The 16,250-nt window shown below is 38.6% G+C and overlaps 1 protein-coding gene across 1 annotated transcript; it reads left to right on the top strand.

Moving 5' to 3' along the window:
- The first annotated feature begins 13,101 nt into the window (after window positions 1–13,101).
- On the top strand, window positions 13,102–13,875 carry LOC126419563 (protein ZBED8-like). Its single transcript, XM_050086751.1, has 2 exons — window positions 13,102–13,457; window positions 13,524–13,875. The coding sequence occupies exons 1-2, from the start codon at window positions 13,102–13,104 to the stop codon at window positions 13,873–13,875; spliced, it is 708 nt and encodes a 235-aa protein (XP_049942708.1).
- The last annotated feature ends 2,375 nt before the right edge of the window (window positions 13,876–16,250 follow it).

The following is a 16,250-nucleotide window of genomic DNA, read 5'->3' as shown; positions in this document are numbered from 1 at the left end:
GGGTTTTAAATCATGGTTGCTATAAGACAAAACAGGATTGGCAGACAGATTTGGATGACAGCTGTAGTGCATTTTACTCGCTGATGCTCAGACTTATATCGGCAGGTGGAGCTGAATATCCCGTGTTGGCAGCATGGCAGGGAAGGCTCAGAAGCTGTCCCCTCTCTTGACTCTTCAGGAATTGTGCCCTTTGTCCCTTTATGACAAGTTCCTTCTTCACAAGCACCTTCCAATATGATATTTTTATGCTTTCCAGAGTTCTTTCCCTGGACATGGCCATACACCTGGTTGGCTAACTTATCTTCTTCTTCTGGCAAATCAAATTATTGTTCGACAGCCTTTAAGATATTTTTCACTGCCCACATTTTTCACACTAAAATGGACAACCACATACAGGCATCATTGTAGACAATGTTCAATCATCTGTCAGACAGCACATTGTCAACTACAAATGGATGTCTTGTGTCCAGTCAACTCAACCATCACCTCCATTCTTGCACATGCTCCCCCTTGACAATGTGTTGGATTCCCTACCACTCACAAATTGTCAGAAGGAAGACATGCAAAGCTGTTACAAAAACACATTCATAGCAAGTGTCCTTTCCCTTGGCAAACTGCATACTGCCCAGTTCACACTGGCGGTCCCACATCCTGAGGAGGCAACTAACTGTCCGCTCTATCTGATGAGAGTTTGCACCCCTCCGACACTTCTCACTGATTGTTTCCTCAACTTCGTGAAGATTCCAAAGATTTCATTTTTATGCATGACAGCACCCCCACTTCACTTTCACCTTGAAGTGAGGCATTATACTAACACCACCACCCAACAACATTCGATTGGAAGAGGTGAACAGCAAGATCTTGTTCACTGTTTTTTTTTGCCTCCCAGGTCATCAGATCTCACACCTTGTAATTTTTTTCTGTAGGGGTGCACAAAAGACAGAATCATTTTCCCCACATGACAGCTACATTTCTCAAAATCTGAGAAATCTAACTCTTGAAGCTGTCAATTCAATAAACAGGGACCTGTTGATTCATGTCTGGAACGAAATGGAACAGCATTTCGATGTTTCTCGATCAACACATGTTGAGTGTATGGTATATGGCTGTGCAAACATAAAACTTTGAACCTTAACATGCTACTGGAAGGGTAATGTGTGTGTGGATCTTTCACAATTGGTCAGTAATAAAGAACTGAAATCTGTTCTTTCTCTTTGAATCACCCTGAATGTAGGGGAAATTCCAGAAACATGACCATAATTTCATGTACAGAAGGGAACCATTGGGTTATATAATTACATAGAAATGGGGAATGTAGTTTGCAATACTGGTCATTAATGTAAAGTAACAACATTAAAGAGGGAGGAATTACAGCATACAACAGCAATGATATAAAGTAAACATAAAATCATAAATTCTGCCAGGGATCATCCACATGAGAGAAGCTGAAGCTAGAGTGTGGGCAGAGGGGGGCAGACTGTGGGATCTGCCAGTAAAATGACAAATGGGCAGATGTTTTAGATAGTAACATACATAGGTAGAATTCCACAAACAAGATCATGATTCCTTGTACAGAAAGTAGCCTAGTAGGATAAAGACCAATGGGTTAAATAATTACACAAGAATAGTATAACATTGGCTTCGTATACGTAGCTGGTTATTGTGATGGAAGGAGTGACAGTACACAATTGTAACAACACACTGGTCTTTATTCTATTAGGTTACTTTCAACAAAGGGAATTATGGTCACATTTCTGGAATTCTCCCCATATGTTGCTATCTCTAGAATTTACATTAAATTTATCATTTGTCAGCTTTCTTTCCAACAGACCCCACTGTTCCCCTCTCCACCCTTAGCTTACTCACCTGAATGATCCTTGACTGATTAAAAATTCTATGTTCATTATATGTCATTGCTTGAGAATGCTTCAAGATTCAAGATTCAAGATTCTTTATTAGCCATTGATCATGCAAGATGAAATAGGCTTCGTCAGTACATAAAATAATATTAATATTCCAGACACTATATATAAGGCATAGATATAATTAGCATATGAGTAACTTACAAATAACATAAACCTTAAGCAGGTGACTACAATGCTTAATACATATTCTTGTTTCAGATACATACAAAGGTACCAAAAATGAGTTACATTGTAGTAGCAAACACAGTAGTTACGTAACACATCATAACACTGGCAAATAAAGTAGTTACCTAACACAGTTGAAATACAAAGGTATTAGATATGAAATATTTTGTAACAGTATATATAGTAGTTAATTAAGTTAATTATGCAATTACAGGTTTATCTCTGTGCTACTCAGATCATAATATTCTTGCATAGAATAAAATGGATTGTCAGATAACCAATTGTACAAATTTTGTTTAAGAATTTTTGTGGGCATGTCCCGAGCAGATTGCGGTAGTTTGTTGAATATTTTTAAGGTATTCACTTTGTGTGAGTTACTACTTTTTGTTAGTCTGTGTCTTGGTATATCATAATCTGCCTTCCTTCTAGTGTTGTAGTTATGAATTTCTTCCCTGACAGCACCTTCCATACCATTGTTTTTAATGTGTAACACACAGATATAAATATACAAGTTTACAATGGTCAACAGTCTTAGCCTTATAAAGAGAGGACGACAGTGCTCCGAGGGACCGACTTTACACATTATGCGCAGCATTCTTTTCTGCATCAACAAAATTTTGTTACTGTGAGAGCTGTGCCCCCATATGAGAAGGCCATATGTAATATGTGACTGGAAGAGTCCACAGTACATTGTTCTCAGAAAGTTCATGCTAATCATGTCCCTAAGTTTCCAAAGGAGATAGGAGACTCTTGAAAGCTTTTTGCAAACCTGATTTACGTGTTCTTCCCAATTAAGTTTGGAATCAATATGCATTCCTAATAGTTTTACAGTTTTGTTTTCTATGGTTTTGGGTAACCCTAAGAGAAGCTGTTGTGTTTTCTCTGAGTTACACAGTAATTTATTGGATGTGAACCAGTGGATGGCTGATTTGAGTGATTCCTGTGTGTTATTGTCCAAAGCTGAGATGTTCTGATGTGAGGTGAGGAGGGTTGTGTCATCTGCATAGCATATGGTAGTACTATTTATGTGATGAGGTAGGTCATTGATGGCTATGATGAAGAAGAAGGGTCCCAGAACCGAGCCCTGTGGTACACCAGTACTAACTGCTGCTACAGGGGAGTAATTATTTTTAACTGAGACAAACTGTCTTCTATTATGAAGATATGACTCTATTACTGCTAATGCTGGGTTACATACACCATAAAATTCTAGTTTTGCAACCAGGGTGCCAAAGGGAATGCAGTCAAAAGCTTTGCTCAGATCACACAAGACAAGTGACACCATATTCCGGTCTTCAAAGGCTGTTAATGTCTGGTCAACAATTTCCAGGATGGCCGCAGTGGTATTTCTGCCCTGTCGGAATCCGAACTGACTATTGCTCAAAAGGTTGTGTGCCTCAAAATAGCTACTTAATTGAGTGTACATAAGTGACTCAAATACTTTAGAAAATATTGGCACAATTGAGATTGGGCGATAACTTTTAGGAAGATGTTTGTCACCCTTTTTAAACACTGGAATAACTTTGGAAATTTTGAGGGAGTCGGGAAACACTCCTGACTGTAAACATTTATTAAATATGAATGCCAATGGTTTAGCGATCGAGTCTACAGTTTTTTTTACTATGTAATTGGAGAGCCAGTAGCAGTCCATACTTTTAGAATTTGAAAATTTTGTGACTGTTCTTTTAATCTGAGCAGGTGTGATACTATACCAGTTAAAGACATGATCTACTGGTGGAAGGGCATTAAGTAAATCGCTTGCAGATGTATCTGTTTTTTCTATCTTACTTTCAATTTCTTTAATTGAGCTAATGAAGTAGTCATTTAGTTCCCTTGGAGTGAGCTGAGTTTCATGTGTGTGACGTGTGGGATTTTCTTGTGCTACAATCTGCCATGCTGCCTTGCACTTGTTTGTTGCACCTTCTATGTACCCTTCATAAGCAGCCTTTTTTGTCTGTATCAGCTTAAGTTTGTAGAATTTTTTACATTTTTGGTATGCTGCATAAAAGGTGCCCTCCTGCTCTGATCTTTGTTTACATGCATTTTTATATGCTGTGTATAGTACGAGCATGTTTTTTCTTATCTGGACCAGTTCGTCTGTGTACCATTCCAGCTTTTTATTTTTATATGTTCCAGAAGAGTTGGTTTTAATTAGTGGTGAGCATGAATACCATAATTCTGTATAATTTTTAAGGAAGTTTTCAAAGGTAGTTTCAACATCAGACTTCTCAGATGAACACTTATAGACAAAGTCCCAACTTGCATCCTCTAGTATACGAATAAATGACATAATGTATTCTTCTTTTTGTCTTCTTACCCATGTCATATTGTGCACACTAGTGGAATTTGGTTGCTTACTAAAGAGATTGAGAAGCAATGGGTCGTGGTCTGCAAAGCACCCATTTGCAAGGCTAACAGTGTAGCTGCCACGGGGAAAATTCACAATAATATTGTCTATGCATGAATTTTTACGTGTTGGACACTGGATGGTACAGTACAGATTAAGGGACCTTAATAAATTAAGAAAAGTTCTTGAGGGCTCATTACTTGTGTTTACCATTTCTATATTAAGATCACCACATATGGCAATCTTTGTTTTATGCATTAGTATTTTTCTAACCAGTAGTTCAAATCTTTCAAAAAATGTATCAATGTTGCCATTGGGAGATCTGTATAGGCTTACAATTATTAGATTTTCATCAGTCATTTTTATACAACTAAATTCTGCATCTAATTCTGTACAGTAAGATGATACATCTATTTTTGTAAAGTTGAAATTATCTCTGATAAAGATCCCAGCCCCACCATTTCGCCTCTGCTTTCTGCACATTATGTCTGCAGTGACATATCCTTGAGGTACAAACATATCTACCTCATTTGCAACTAACCAATGCTCACATACACATATTACATCAACATTCTTAATCTTACAGAAATGTTCCAATTCTAACATCTTATTTCTAATACAACAAATATTAACTTGAAGTAATGTCAGCATATTATCTCCCTTTTTGTTTATCTGGATACAGTTTGACTTTGAATCACAGTTTATATTTTTTACATTACCTACGAGTGGTGTGCTTGTCAGATTGTTGATCCCCATGTCTGGTATGGTGTGCTGTTGCTGATCTGGGGCCAACAAAAATCCTGACTTCTCGCAGGTGGTTGCCTCTTGTGAATTGGTCGGCTGCTGCTGGCTTCATTGTATACAAAATCCTGGTCCTTTAGCTGTTTCTTTCTTCTCTCTCCTCTCCCATATCTTGGCTGCAGGATCTCTGAAGGTGGTGCTTCTTCTTCAGCTGGTGGTGTCACAACTTCTTCTTCTGGAGGTGACAACACTGGTTCTTCTGCTGGTAATAACACTGATTTTTCCTTTATAGGGCAAAGTGGTGACTCTTCCTTTTCTTCCTTCACTGGCAGTGTTATGGGTGGATGTATCTGTTCTTGTGGTTTGTCAATTTTTTCTAATATTTCTTTGCACAGAATTGTTTTACCAAAATTGTTTCTGTGCAACCCATGCTTTGTAAAATGATCTCTCTGAGAGCTTGTTGCATCAATAAATGTTACATTGGCGAAACTGCTACAGATCTTTCTAAATTTTCTATTTGTTCGAATAATTTCTTTATTTACGCATGAAGCTTCCATCAAGTCGTGTCTTTGTGGAATGCTTACAACATATACATCTGAATGTGTAGTTTTCCCTAAGGTTTCACGTAGAGCCCTTGTTGCATTGACACTTTCGTTTCTATAAACGTCGTTACCTCCTCCAATAATGACACATTTCGAACCTTTTGTTACTGATGTTTCACAGTTTTTTAGCACTTCTCGTAGAGGAGCCCCAGGCTTGGTGGTTCCACTTGCTTTTCGTTTATTTTGCATAGTGGCCATTTTACCTGCTAAGCCTCTTCCGTGGCTAGCTGAAAAAATGTAAACATCGCCCTTACTCTCACTTCGTGAACCATTTTGCGAAAATTTAGTGTTTTCTTCACTCTTCAGAGTATGCCCTAGAGACGTGTATTCATTTCTCTTATGTCCCTGGTTGTTCGTCTCTTCATACGTGTCTAGCAGCTCATATTTATTCCTTGTTTTTAGTTCGAAACGATTTCCACTTTGTTTCACACGCCTGTTTATTTTAGGCCTAAGAAAAGGCTCGTTTTCCACTTTTTGTTTTTGTTTGAGATCACTAATCACTGTTTCCAAATTATGTATATACTCTTTAGCGTACAATAAATCCTGTTCTAATGTGGAAACAACGTTTTCTTCTCGCACAGTATCTTGTTTTGATAAGCACATCGATCGCAAACAACAGCCAATTACACCACAGTCACATTTTGCGCTTACCGCGGCAGAACTCGAGATGCATTTTGAATGAATCCATTTTTGACTCGCTGAACATAGTCTGAAACCATTAAAAAGTCTTTCACTGCATAAGATGCACTTTATATCGGCAGTATACATGTTTTTCACGGAGCCACTTACTAAAACTTCTATACGAGCCGCCATCTTGCACGTTGCTGTAATGCCTTCCATCCTAATGTTCTTTTACACTAACGACCAATGTCAACTATGATGCCAACATTGTTCTATAGTTATTTAACTACTTAACCTAATAGTTTTTATACTATGGAGTTACTTTGTGGACATGAAAGTATGGTCAGACTATGGAATTATACATACACATGTTACTATCTTTTTATATATATATATATATATATATATATATATATATATATATATATATATATATAATGTTGTTGTTGTTGTGGTCTTCAGTCCTGAGACTGGTTTGATGCAGCTCTCCATGCTACTCTATCCTGTGCAAGCTTTTTCATCTCCCAGTACCTACTGCAACCTACATCCTTCTGAATCTGCTTAGTGTATTCATCTCTTGGTCTCCCTCTACGATTTTTACCCTCCACGCTGCCCTCCAATACTACATTGGTGATCCCTTGATGCCTCAGAACATGTCCTACCAACCGATCCCTTCTTCTGGTCAAGTTGTGCCACAAACTTCTCTTCTCCCCAATCCTATTCAATACTTCCTCATTAGTTATGTGATCTACCCATCTAATCTTCAGCATTCTTCTGTAGCACCACATTTCGAAAGCTTCTATTCTCTTCTTGTCCAAACTATTTATCGTCCATGTTTCACTTCCATACATGGCTACACTCCATACGAATACTTTCAGAAATGACTTCCTGACACCTAAATCAATACTGGATGTTAACAAATTTCTCTTCTTCAGAAACGCTTTCCTTGCCATTGCCAGCCTACATTTTATATCCTCTGTACTTCGACCATCATCAGTTATTTTGCTCCCCAAATAGCAAAACTCCTTTACTACTTTAAGTGCCTCATTTCCTAATCTAATTCCCTCAGCATCACCCGACTTAATTCGACTACATTCCATTATCCTTGTTTTGCTTTTGTTGATGTTCATCTTATATCCTCCTTTCAAGACACTGTCCATTCCATTCAACTGCTCTTCCAAGTCCTTTGCTGTCTCTGACAGAATTACAATGTCATCGGCGAACCTCAAAGTTTTTATTTCTTCTCCATGAATTTTAATACCTACTCCGAATTTTTCTTTTGTTTCCTTTACTGCTTGCTCAATATACAGATTGAGCAACATCGGGGAGAGGCTACAACCCTGTCTTACTCCCTTCCCAACCACTGCTTCCCTTTCATGTCCCTCGACTCTTATAACTGCCATCTGGTTTCTGTACAAATTGTAAATAGCCTTTCGCTCCCTGTATTTTACCCCTGCCACCTTTAGAATTTGAAAGAGAGTATTCCAGTCAACATTGTCAAAAGCTTTCTCTAAGTCTACAAATGCTAGAATTAGGTTTGCCTTTTCTTAATCTATTTTCTAAGATAAGTCGTAGGGTCAGTATTGCCTCACGTGTTCCAACATTTCTACGGAATCCAAACTGATCTTCGCTGAGGTCGGCTTCTACCAGTTTTTCCATTCGTCTGTAAAGAATTCGTGTTAGTATTTTGCAGCTGTGACTTATTAAACTGATAGTTCGGTAATTTTCACATCTGTCAACACCTGCTTTCTTTGGGATTGGAATTATTATATTCTTCTTGAAGTCTGAGGGTATTTCGCCTGTTTCATACATCTTGCTCACCAGATGGTAGAGTTTTGTCAGGACTGGCTCTCCCACGGGCGTCAGTAGTTCCAATGGAATATTGTCTACTCCAGGGGCCTTGTTTCGACTCAGGTCTTTCAGTGCTCTGTCAAATTCTTCACGCAGTATCGTATCTCCCATTTCATCTTCATCTGCATCCTCTTCCATTTCCATAATATTGTCCTCAAGTACATCGCCCTTGTATAGACCCTCTATATACTCCTTCCACCTTTCTGCTTTCCCTTCTTTGCTTAGAACTGGGTTTCCATCTGAGCTCTTGATATTCATACAAGTCGTTCTCTTATCTCCAAAGGTCTCTTTAATTTTCCTGTAGGCGGTATCTATCTTACCCCTAGTGAGATAGGCCTCTACATCCTTACATTTGTCATCTAGCCATCCCTGCTTAGCCATTTTGCACTTCCTGTCGATCTCATTTTTGAGACGTTTGTATTCCTTTTTGCCTGTTTCACTTACTGCATTTTTATATTTTCTCCTTTCATCAATTAAATTCAATATTTCTTCTGTTACCCAAGGATTTCTACTAGCCCTCGTCTTTTTACCTACTTGATCCTCTGCTGCCTTCACTACTTCATCCCTCAAAGCTACCCATTCTTCTTCTACTGTATTTATTTCCCCCATTCCTGTCAATTGCTCCCTTATGCTCTCCCTGAATCTCTGTACAACCTCTGGTTCTTTTAGTTTATCCAGGTCCCATCTCCTTAAATTCCCACCTTTTTGCAGTTTCTTCAGTTTTAATCTACAGGTCATAACCAATAGATTGTGGTCAGAGTCCACATCTGCCCCTGGAAAAGTCTTACAATTTAAAACCTGGTTCCTAAATCTCTGTCTTACCATTATATAATCTATCTGATACCTTTTAGTATCTCCAGGGTTCTTCCATGTATACAACCTTCTTTCATGATTCTTAAACCAAGTGTTAGTTATGATTATGTTGTGCTCTGTGCAAAATTCTACCAGGCGGCTTCCTCTTTCATTTCTGTCCCCCAATCCATATTCACCTACTATGTTTTCTTCTCTCCCTTTTCCTACACTCGAATTCCAGTCACCCATGACTATTAAATTTTCGTCTCCCTTCACAATCTGAATAATTTCTTTTATTTCATCATACATTTCTTCAATTTCTTCGTCATCTGCAGAGCTAGTTGGCATATAAACTTGTACTACTGTAGTAGGTGCGGGCTTCGTATCTATCTTGGCCACAATAATGCGTTCACTATGCTGTTTGTAGTAGCTTACCCGCATTCCTATTTTCCTATTCATTATTAAACCTACTCCTGCATTACCCCTATTTGATTTTGTGTTTATAACCCTGTAGTCACCCGACCAGAAGTCTTGTTCCTCCTGCCACCGAACTTCACTAATTCCCACTATATCTAACTTCAACCTATCCATTTCCCTTTTTAAATTTTCTAACCTACCTGCCCGATTAAGGGATCTGACATTCCACGCTCCGATCCGTAGAACGCCCGTTTTCTTTCTCCTGATAACGACATCCTCTTGAGTAGTCCCCGCCCGGAGATCCGAATGGGGGACTATTTTACCTCCGGAATATTTTACCCAAGAGGATGCCATCATCATGTAATCATACAGTAAAGCTGCATGCCCTCGGGAAAAATTACGGCTGTAGTTTCCCCTTGCTTTCAGCCGTTCGCAGTACCAGCACAGCAAGGCCGTTTTGGTTATTGTTACAAGGCCAGATCAGTCAATCATCCAGACTGTTGCCCTTGCAACTACTGAAAAGGCTGCTGCCCCTCTTCAGGAACCACACGTTTGTCTGGCCTCTCAACAGATACCCCTCCGTTGTGGTTGCACCTACGGTACGGCTATCTGTATCGCTGAGGCACGCAAGCCTCCCATATATATATATATATATATATATATATATATATATATATATATATATATATATATATATATATATAAAACAAAGATGATGTGACTTACCAAATGAAAGTGCTGGCAGGTCGACAGACACACAAACAAACACAAACATACACACAAAATTCAAGCTTTCGCAACAAACTGTTGCCTCATCAGGAAAGAGGGAAGGAGAGGGAAAGACGAAAGGATGTGGGTTTTAAGGGAGAGGGTAAGGAGTCATTCCAATCCCGGGAGCGGAAAGACTTACCTTAGGGGGAAAAAAGGACGGGTATACACTCGCACACACACACATATCCATCCACACATATACAGACACAAGCAGACATATTTTTAAATATCCATCCACACATATTACAGACACAAGCAGACATATTTTTAAATATGTCTGCTTGTGTCTGTATATGTGTGTGTGTGCGAGTGTATACCCGTCCTTTTTCCCCCCTAAGGTAAGTCTTTCCGCTCCCGGGATTGGAATGACTCCTTACCCTCTCCCTTAAAACCCACATCCTTTCGTCTTTCCCTCTTTCCTGATGAGGCAACAGTTTGTTGCGAAAGCTTGAATTTTGTGTGTATGTTTGTGTGTCTGTCGACCTGCTAGCACTTTAATTTGGTAAGTCACATCATCTTTGTTTTTAGATATATATTTCCTACGTGGAATGTTTCCCTCTATTATAACCATATATATATATATATATATATATATATATATGTGTGTGTGTGTGTGTCATTTTTCAACTTCCTTTCCAACAGATCTCACTGCCTCCCCTCTGCCCACTGTCCAGATTGTTTTCCTTGTCTGGATGGTCGCTGGCAGATTCATGATTACATCATTGCCATTGTGTGGTTTAATTCCTTCCACTTAATGCTGTTAGTTTACGTTAATCACCAGTGTTACAAACTATATCTATACACTTATTTAACCTAACAGTTTTTTTTCCTGCAGGGCTACCTTCCGTACAGGACATCGTAATTTCTGTAATTTTACTACATATATTACTAGCTTTAGGATTTATTTTATATCTGTTCTTTGTCAACTTCCTTCCCAACAAACCCGCCCCCCCCCCTCCTCCCTATCCAGCCTCATCCGAGTGGTCTGGGTTTTTTTACAGTTGTGTGTTGATTGATGTCATCGCTATTGTATGCTGTAATTCCTTCCATTTAACATTATTTTTGCACCAATGACTAGTTTGGTAATTAATAGCTTATTCACTTGGCCAACCCATATATTGGCCACTCAAACCTTTACATGGCGATCTTATTGGCTTACCTCCCCTGCAACATGAAATTGATTTTGCATTTAATAGGTTTGTTATTTTATGGTTTTTAACCAATTAAGCACGGGGCCCATCATATGATGGACCAAAGAGAACATGCCCTTGCTACGAGGCCCGTCATATGACTGGCCAACGGCAATGTGTGTTGTCTACAAGGTCCGTCATAAGACGGATGAATGCCAGTGTGCCCCACTACGAGGCCAGTCACGTGACTCCCACCAACAGCAGTTGTCTGTAAACAGACGGTGTGGCGTTGTCTCATCACTTCCTGCTGTTCATGCTGACTGCCCATCCTGTGGATGACTTATAGACAGTAACTGAGCATTTATCGATCTGTGCGAATACTCTGTGTGTTACGCAAAATTAACAACATTCAACTGTTTAGGATGTCGAAAAGACCTCGCATGCGCGAGCGGGAGTTGCTGAAAATACTTACCAAAAGTGATACTGAGAATTTGTCACATCATTGTCAGATGAAGATGCTTGCTCTGAAGACCCACATCACCTCAACTGTCAACCTCAACAGGTATTACACGTCCTTCGACGACGATGAAAGTAATAGTGAATGTGAACTTACAACGAATATGGTGAAGCATCCATGCACTGAAAATTGGTCACAAAACAAATTCCACCCAGAAGTGCATCCTTTCAATGGCGTGAATACAGGACAGAGTTGTGATTCAGACGCAGGAGTTCAACCCTGAATTGTTTTCAGTTACTTCACCGTCATTTGTGGAATTTATTGTACGAGAAAGCAATAAGTTTTTCTATTACTTTATGGAAAAACATCCCGTTCTTTCTCGTATAACTACGTGGGAAGATATAGATGAGATGAATTTTATTGTTTCCTCGTAAAGAAGCTGTCACATGACTATTGGTCAAGAGATTCTTTGTTACCAATGCCTATTTTCGGAGAAGTGATGTCGAGAGACAGATTTCATTTGATTCTTAGTGTACTTCATTTTGCCAAAAACACAACGGATACTGGTGATCAACTTTTCAAAGAAAGACCCCTTTGTTCAGAGGTTCCCCACCAGGGGGGCGCGCCCCCCTGGTGGGGGGGGGGGGGGCGCGGGTGGAGTTAGTGGTATAAACCTAATATTTCTTTTTAATATCGATATTTTAATAAAAATGAATGTGCAGGTATTAATGATAGATTATGGTGCTAAATACAATAGTATGGCGTCCCACTTCCCGCAATCCTATCTCAATAACCTATCCTAGAACATACAGCTTTTGTAGATCACGTTTAGAATGTCACACACAGAAACTCTCAAAATTACGAAGGCGATGTGTGTTAATTCTAAAATATCAGATTTGTAAACAACTTACTTCTGACAATTGGAAAACAGAAAAGTCAGGTATTAAGTATTCCGTACATTTGTACACATGAACTGAACGTAATCATGTAATAACTTTTAGCCGTAGTAGGCTATGTTCATCAGAGTAATAATCACTTATACTGCGTAACTGCAAAAATGCTGTTTTATTACCCTGTCAACCCACGAATCCCCATGTGATGCGATTAGTGACTTTAATAGACTGTATACGCTTCAAATGAACTGGTGGATTCGTAATTTGGACGCCAGGGTTATGCCCTTTGTCACCAGAAAAATGTGCACAACGTGAATGCGAAACTAGTACAAGTGTTCGTTCTGAGCAAAGTACTTCATACAGAAGTACGCTGGCTCTCAAAAGGAAATATGCTAGGAAGGTTATTTGAACTTCGAGACGAAGTGATGCAGTTTTTGGAAAATGACAAACAAACTGAATTGTATGTGGAATTTAGAAAGCTCGGTGTTCATGTTGCATTGGCATATCTGTCAGATATTTTCGAATCTTTAAACACATTGAATTTGAAAATACAAGGTGGAGAGTCAAACATAATTTTTCATCGAGATGCCATCAAAGTGTTTACTGATAAGTTGCAACTATGGAAACGTAAAATTTTAGCCTGCAATTATTCCTGCTCTCCCAGATTGTTTGGAATCCTGGAAGAAGCCCGATTTCATAACGATTTTAAGGATACTGATACTACAAGTAAAATATCAAACCATTTGTAGCACCTCACTGATGAATTCGAACGATACTTCCCCAACAGTTGTGATGATAAAATTTATTACAGGTTAGCGACGGATACATTTCACGTTGACGTGTTGAAAGACAGACTACAAGAGGAAGTCTTAGAAATTAAAAACGATTCTGCAGTGAAGGATGACTTTGAGAAGTTGGATAAGCCTTTATTTTGGGTGAAATATCTCACGGCGTATCCCAGCAGAGCAGAACAAGCACTGAAACTGTATTTACCATTTTCAAGCACTTATCTGTGCGAAAGAGCATTTTCAGCGGTAGTGGCGATAAAAAATAAGCTTAGAAGCAAACTCAGTATTGCCAATGATTTACGTTGCGCAGTTTCTACTATTCAGCTAAGAATTCAAAATCTTATAAAAAATATGCAAGCTCATCCTTCACATTGATTTATTTGTTTGTTTCTTGCCACATGTGTGTGGAAATAATATTTTTATAATAAATATGTCACATTACAAGATAACTTGTTATTTTCCTCCTAACTAACCTTACATGTAGGTAATACTGTAAAATTATAAAAAACTATCTTGAAGAAACAATATAAAATAAACATAGTTAATCTGATTTAAATATAAATACTGCATGTGATCCTTATGGATTCTGATGTTACGTGCGGTATGTTATTTCAACTAATAATAGTATTTCTTCTGGATGAAGAGACAGCGAAAGTTTATCGTAGATATGGCAAGCGAAGAGTAGTCCTAAAATTGTATACGGGTGAAGAAATGGTGTGCAGCAAGGGAATGTAATGAAGGTAAGGAAGTTGTTTTATTCATATTACTTAAAGTTCCGTGTAGTCTGCACGATTATTGCGTAAAACTTATTTTTTGTCTGGTTCTGGGAACTGGGCCTTTGTCGCCATCCATCTTTGACATAAATGCCAACCTATGCGCAATGACAATGGGGAGCGCTATAGGCGTACAAATCAGTGATGTTCGTTAACACCGTGACTGAGTGACTATTTCTGATAACGAGTGAACGTAATAAGCTACACTCAACTTAAAATAATAGCCCGCATCCACCAATCTGCAAAGGTCGCAAATATTTTTCCTTGTTTACCAAGGACTTTCTTTACTTTCGGAGTGGCTTATAATCACAAGACTAGACTGATGACGTAATAAACTGCGACTCGATACATTAACAGCCCACCATGTTACATGACATCACCATAACAAATTTGTCAATAGTTTCTTGATAATTAATAAAAATCTCTATTTTTTTAGGGAAGGGGGGCGTGACAAAAAGTTTGGGAACCTCTGCCTTTGTTGATAAAATACATCAGGCTATCGGAAGTGTGTTTTCCCCACATGAAAAATTATGTACACAAAAGTTTGCGTGTGTTCAAAGGAAGATTATTCAAGTAATACATTCCTTCCAAGAAAAGTAGATTTGTAATAAAGTTGTTTGTATTATGTGATTCCAACACAAGCTACGTTCTGGATTTCACTGCTTATACGGGAGCCACCAGTGACATTAAAGAATACAGTCTGGGGAAATCAGGGGATATAGTGGCCATGCTTGTACAACTGTATCTTCAGAAAGGACATACCATGTTGTGGATAATTGGTACTCGAGTCCTGCATTCTTTACGTGGTTGCATGACAGAGGTACAAATGCTTGTGGCACTGTCCGCAAGAACAGGCATGATATGCTGAAAATGGACGCACACCTGAAGAAAGGAGAGATGCAGTGCAGGTCATCTGACATTTTATTGGCAGTGAAGTGGTGTGATAAGAGCGAAGTGTGGATGCTAACCACCTGCAACACAGCAGAGTGAGTTGATAGCAAACAAATGGACAACAAAACCAGGAAGCAAGTCCAGAAACCGAAATGTATTCTCGACTACACTGAGTGAATGGGAGCCATGGACAGAGCGGATATGATACTAAGTTCGATAGAATCTATGTGAAAAACCATTAAATGGTACAAGTTTTTTTCTCATATTTTGGACGTCTGTCTTAAATGCGTACATAATATACAAAGTTAAAACTGCAACAAATTGTTCAATGGGTCAATTCCACCTTTGCCTCTTAAGAGAAATTTTGGAAATGTATTGTAAAGAAAAGACTAAACCTGCCATCAACAAACCATCAGTTAAGTGTGTCATCTCTTCGGTAACTGCAACACCGTTTCCCACGTTCAAACTTTAATCCTAAAAAGAGGGCGAAAACAACAATGCAGCTGCATTGTGTGCACAAAGCAAAAAAATATTAGGAAAGATACTAGTTTCATTGTGATGTGCGATTGTGTATTGAGTCCTGCTTCGAAATATACCACACGAAACATTTATTAGACTCTGAAGTACAATCAACCCCGCCAATCTACCTTATTTTCTTCAGTCTCGTATTTCATCTATTGAAATGCACAGTTTAGCTCATCTTCCATTAACTTTCGCTTCTGCTTCTACACAGTCGACGGATGATGAAACCATAGCTAGTTTAGATAGACCAACAGGGTAATACCATATAGATGACAAAACACAATAACCACCGCCAAAAAAAATAGTATCTGAACCACCCATCACGTACTATGGAAAAAACAGAGATTAATCAAATCAAAAAGCATTTTTATAGATGAGCATAGCTGGATGTTTGTTTTCAGAAATTATTAATTCTATATTTCACCTAAACCGTGATATGTAATAATTTACAATTAAACAATGGAACTGGGTATGAACAATGTGTGTTTCTAACTTAGCAGTGCCAGTCCAAAGCCTGGGCTAAAAGGAGGGTGGGAAATATTATTTGTTTTTTCCTGTCTCATT

This window comes from Schistocerca serialis, chromosome 9, assembly GCF_023864345.2.
Source record: "Schistocerca serialis cubense isolate TAMUIC-IGC-003099 chromosome 9, iqSchSeri2.2, whole genome shotgun sequence".
Lineage (NCBI taxonomy): Eukaryota > Metazoa > Arthropoda > Insecta > Orthoptera > Acrididae > Schistocerca > Schistocerca serialis.
The sequence above is the reverse complement of the archived record's forward strand: the minus strand, read 5'-3'. Positions and strand labels throughout refer to the sequence as shown.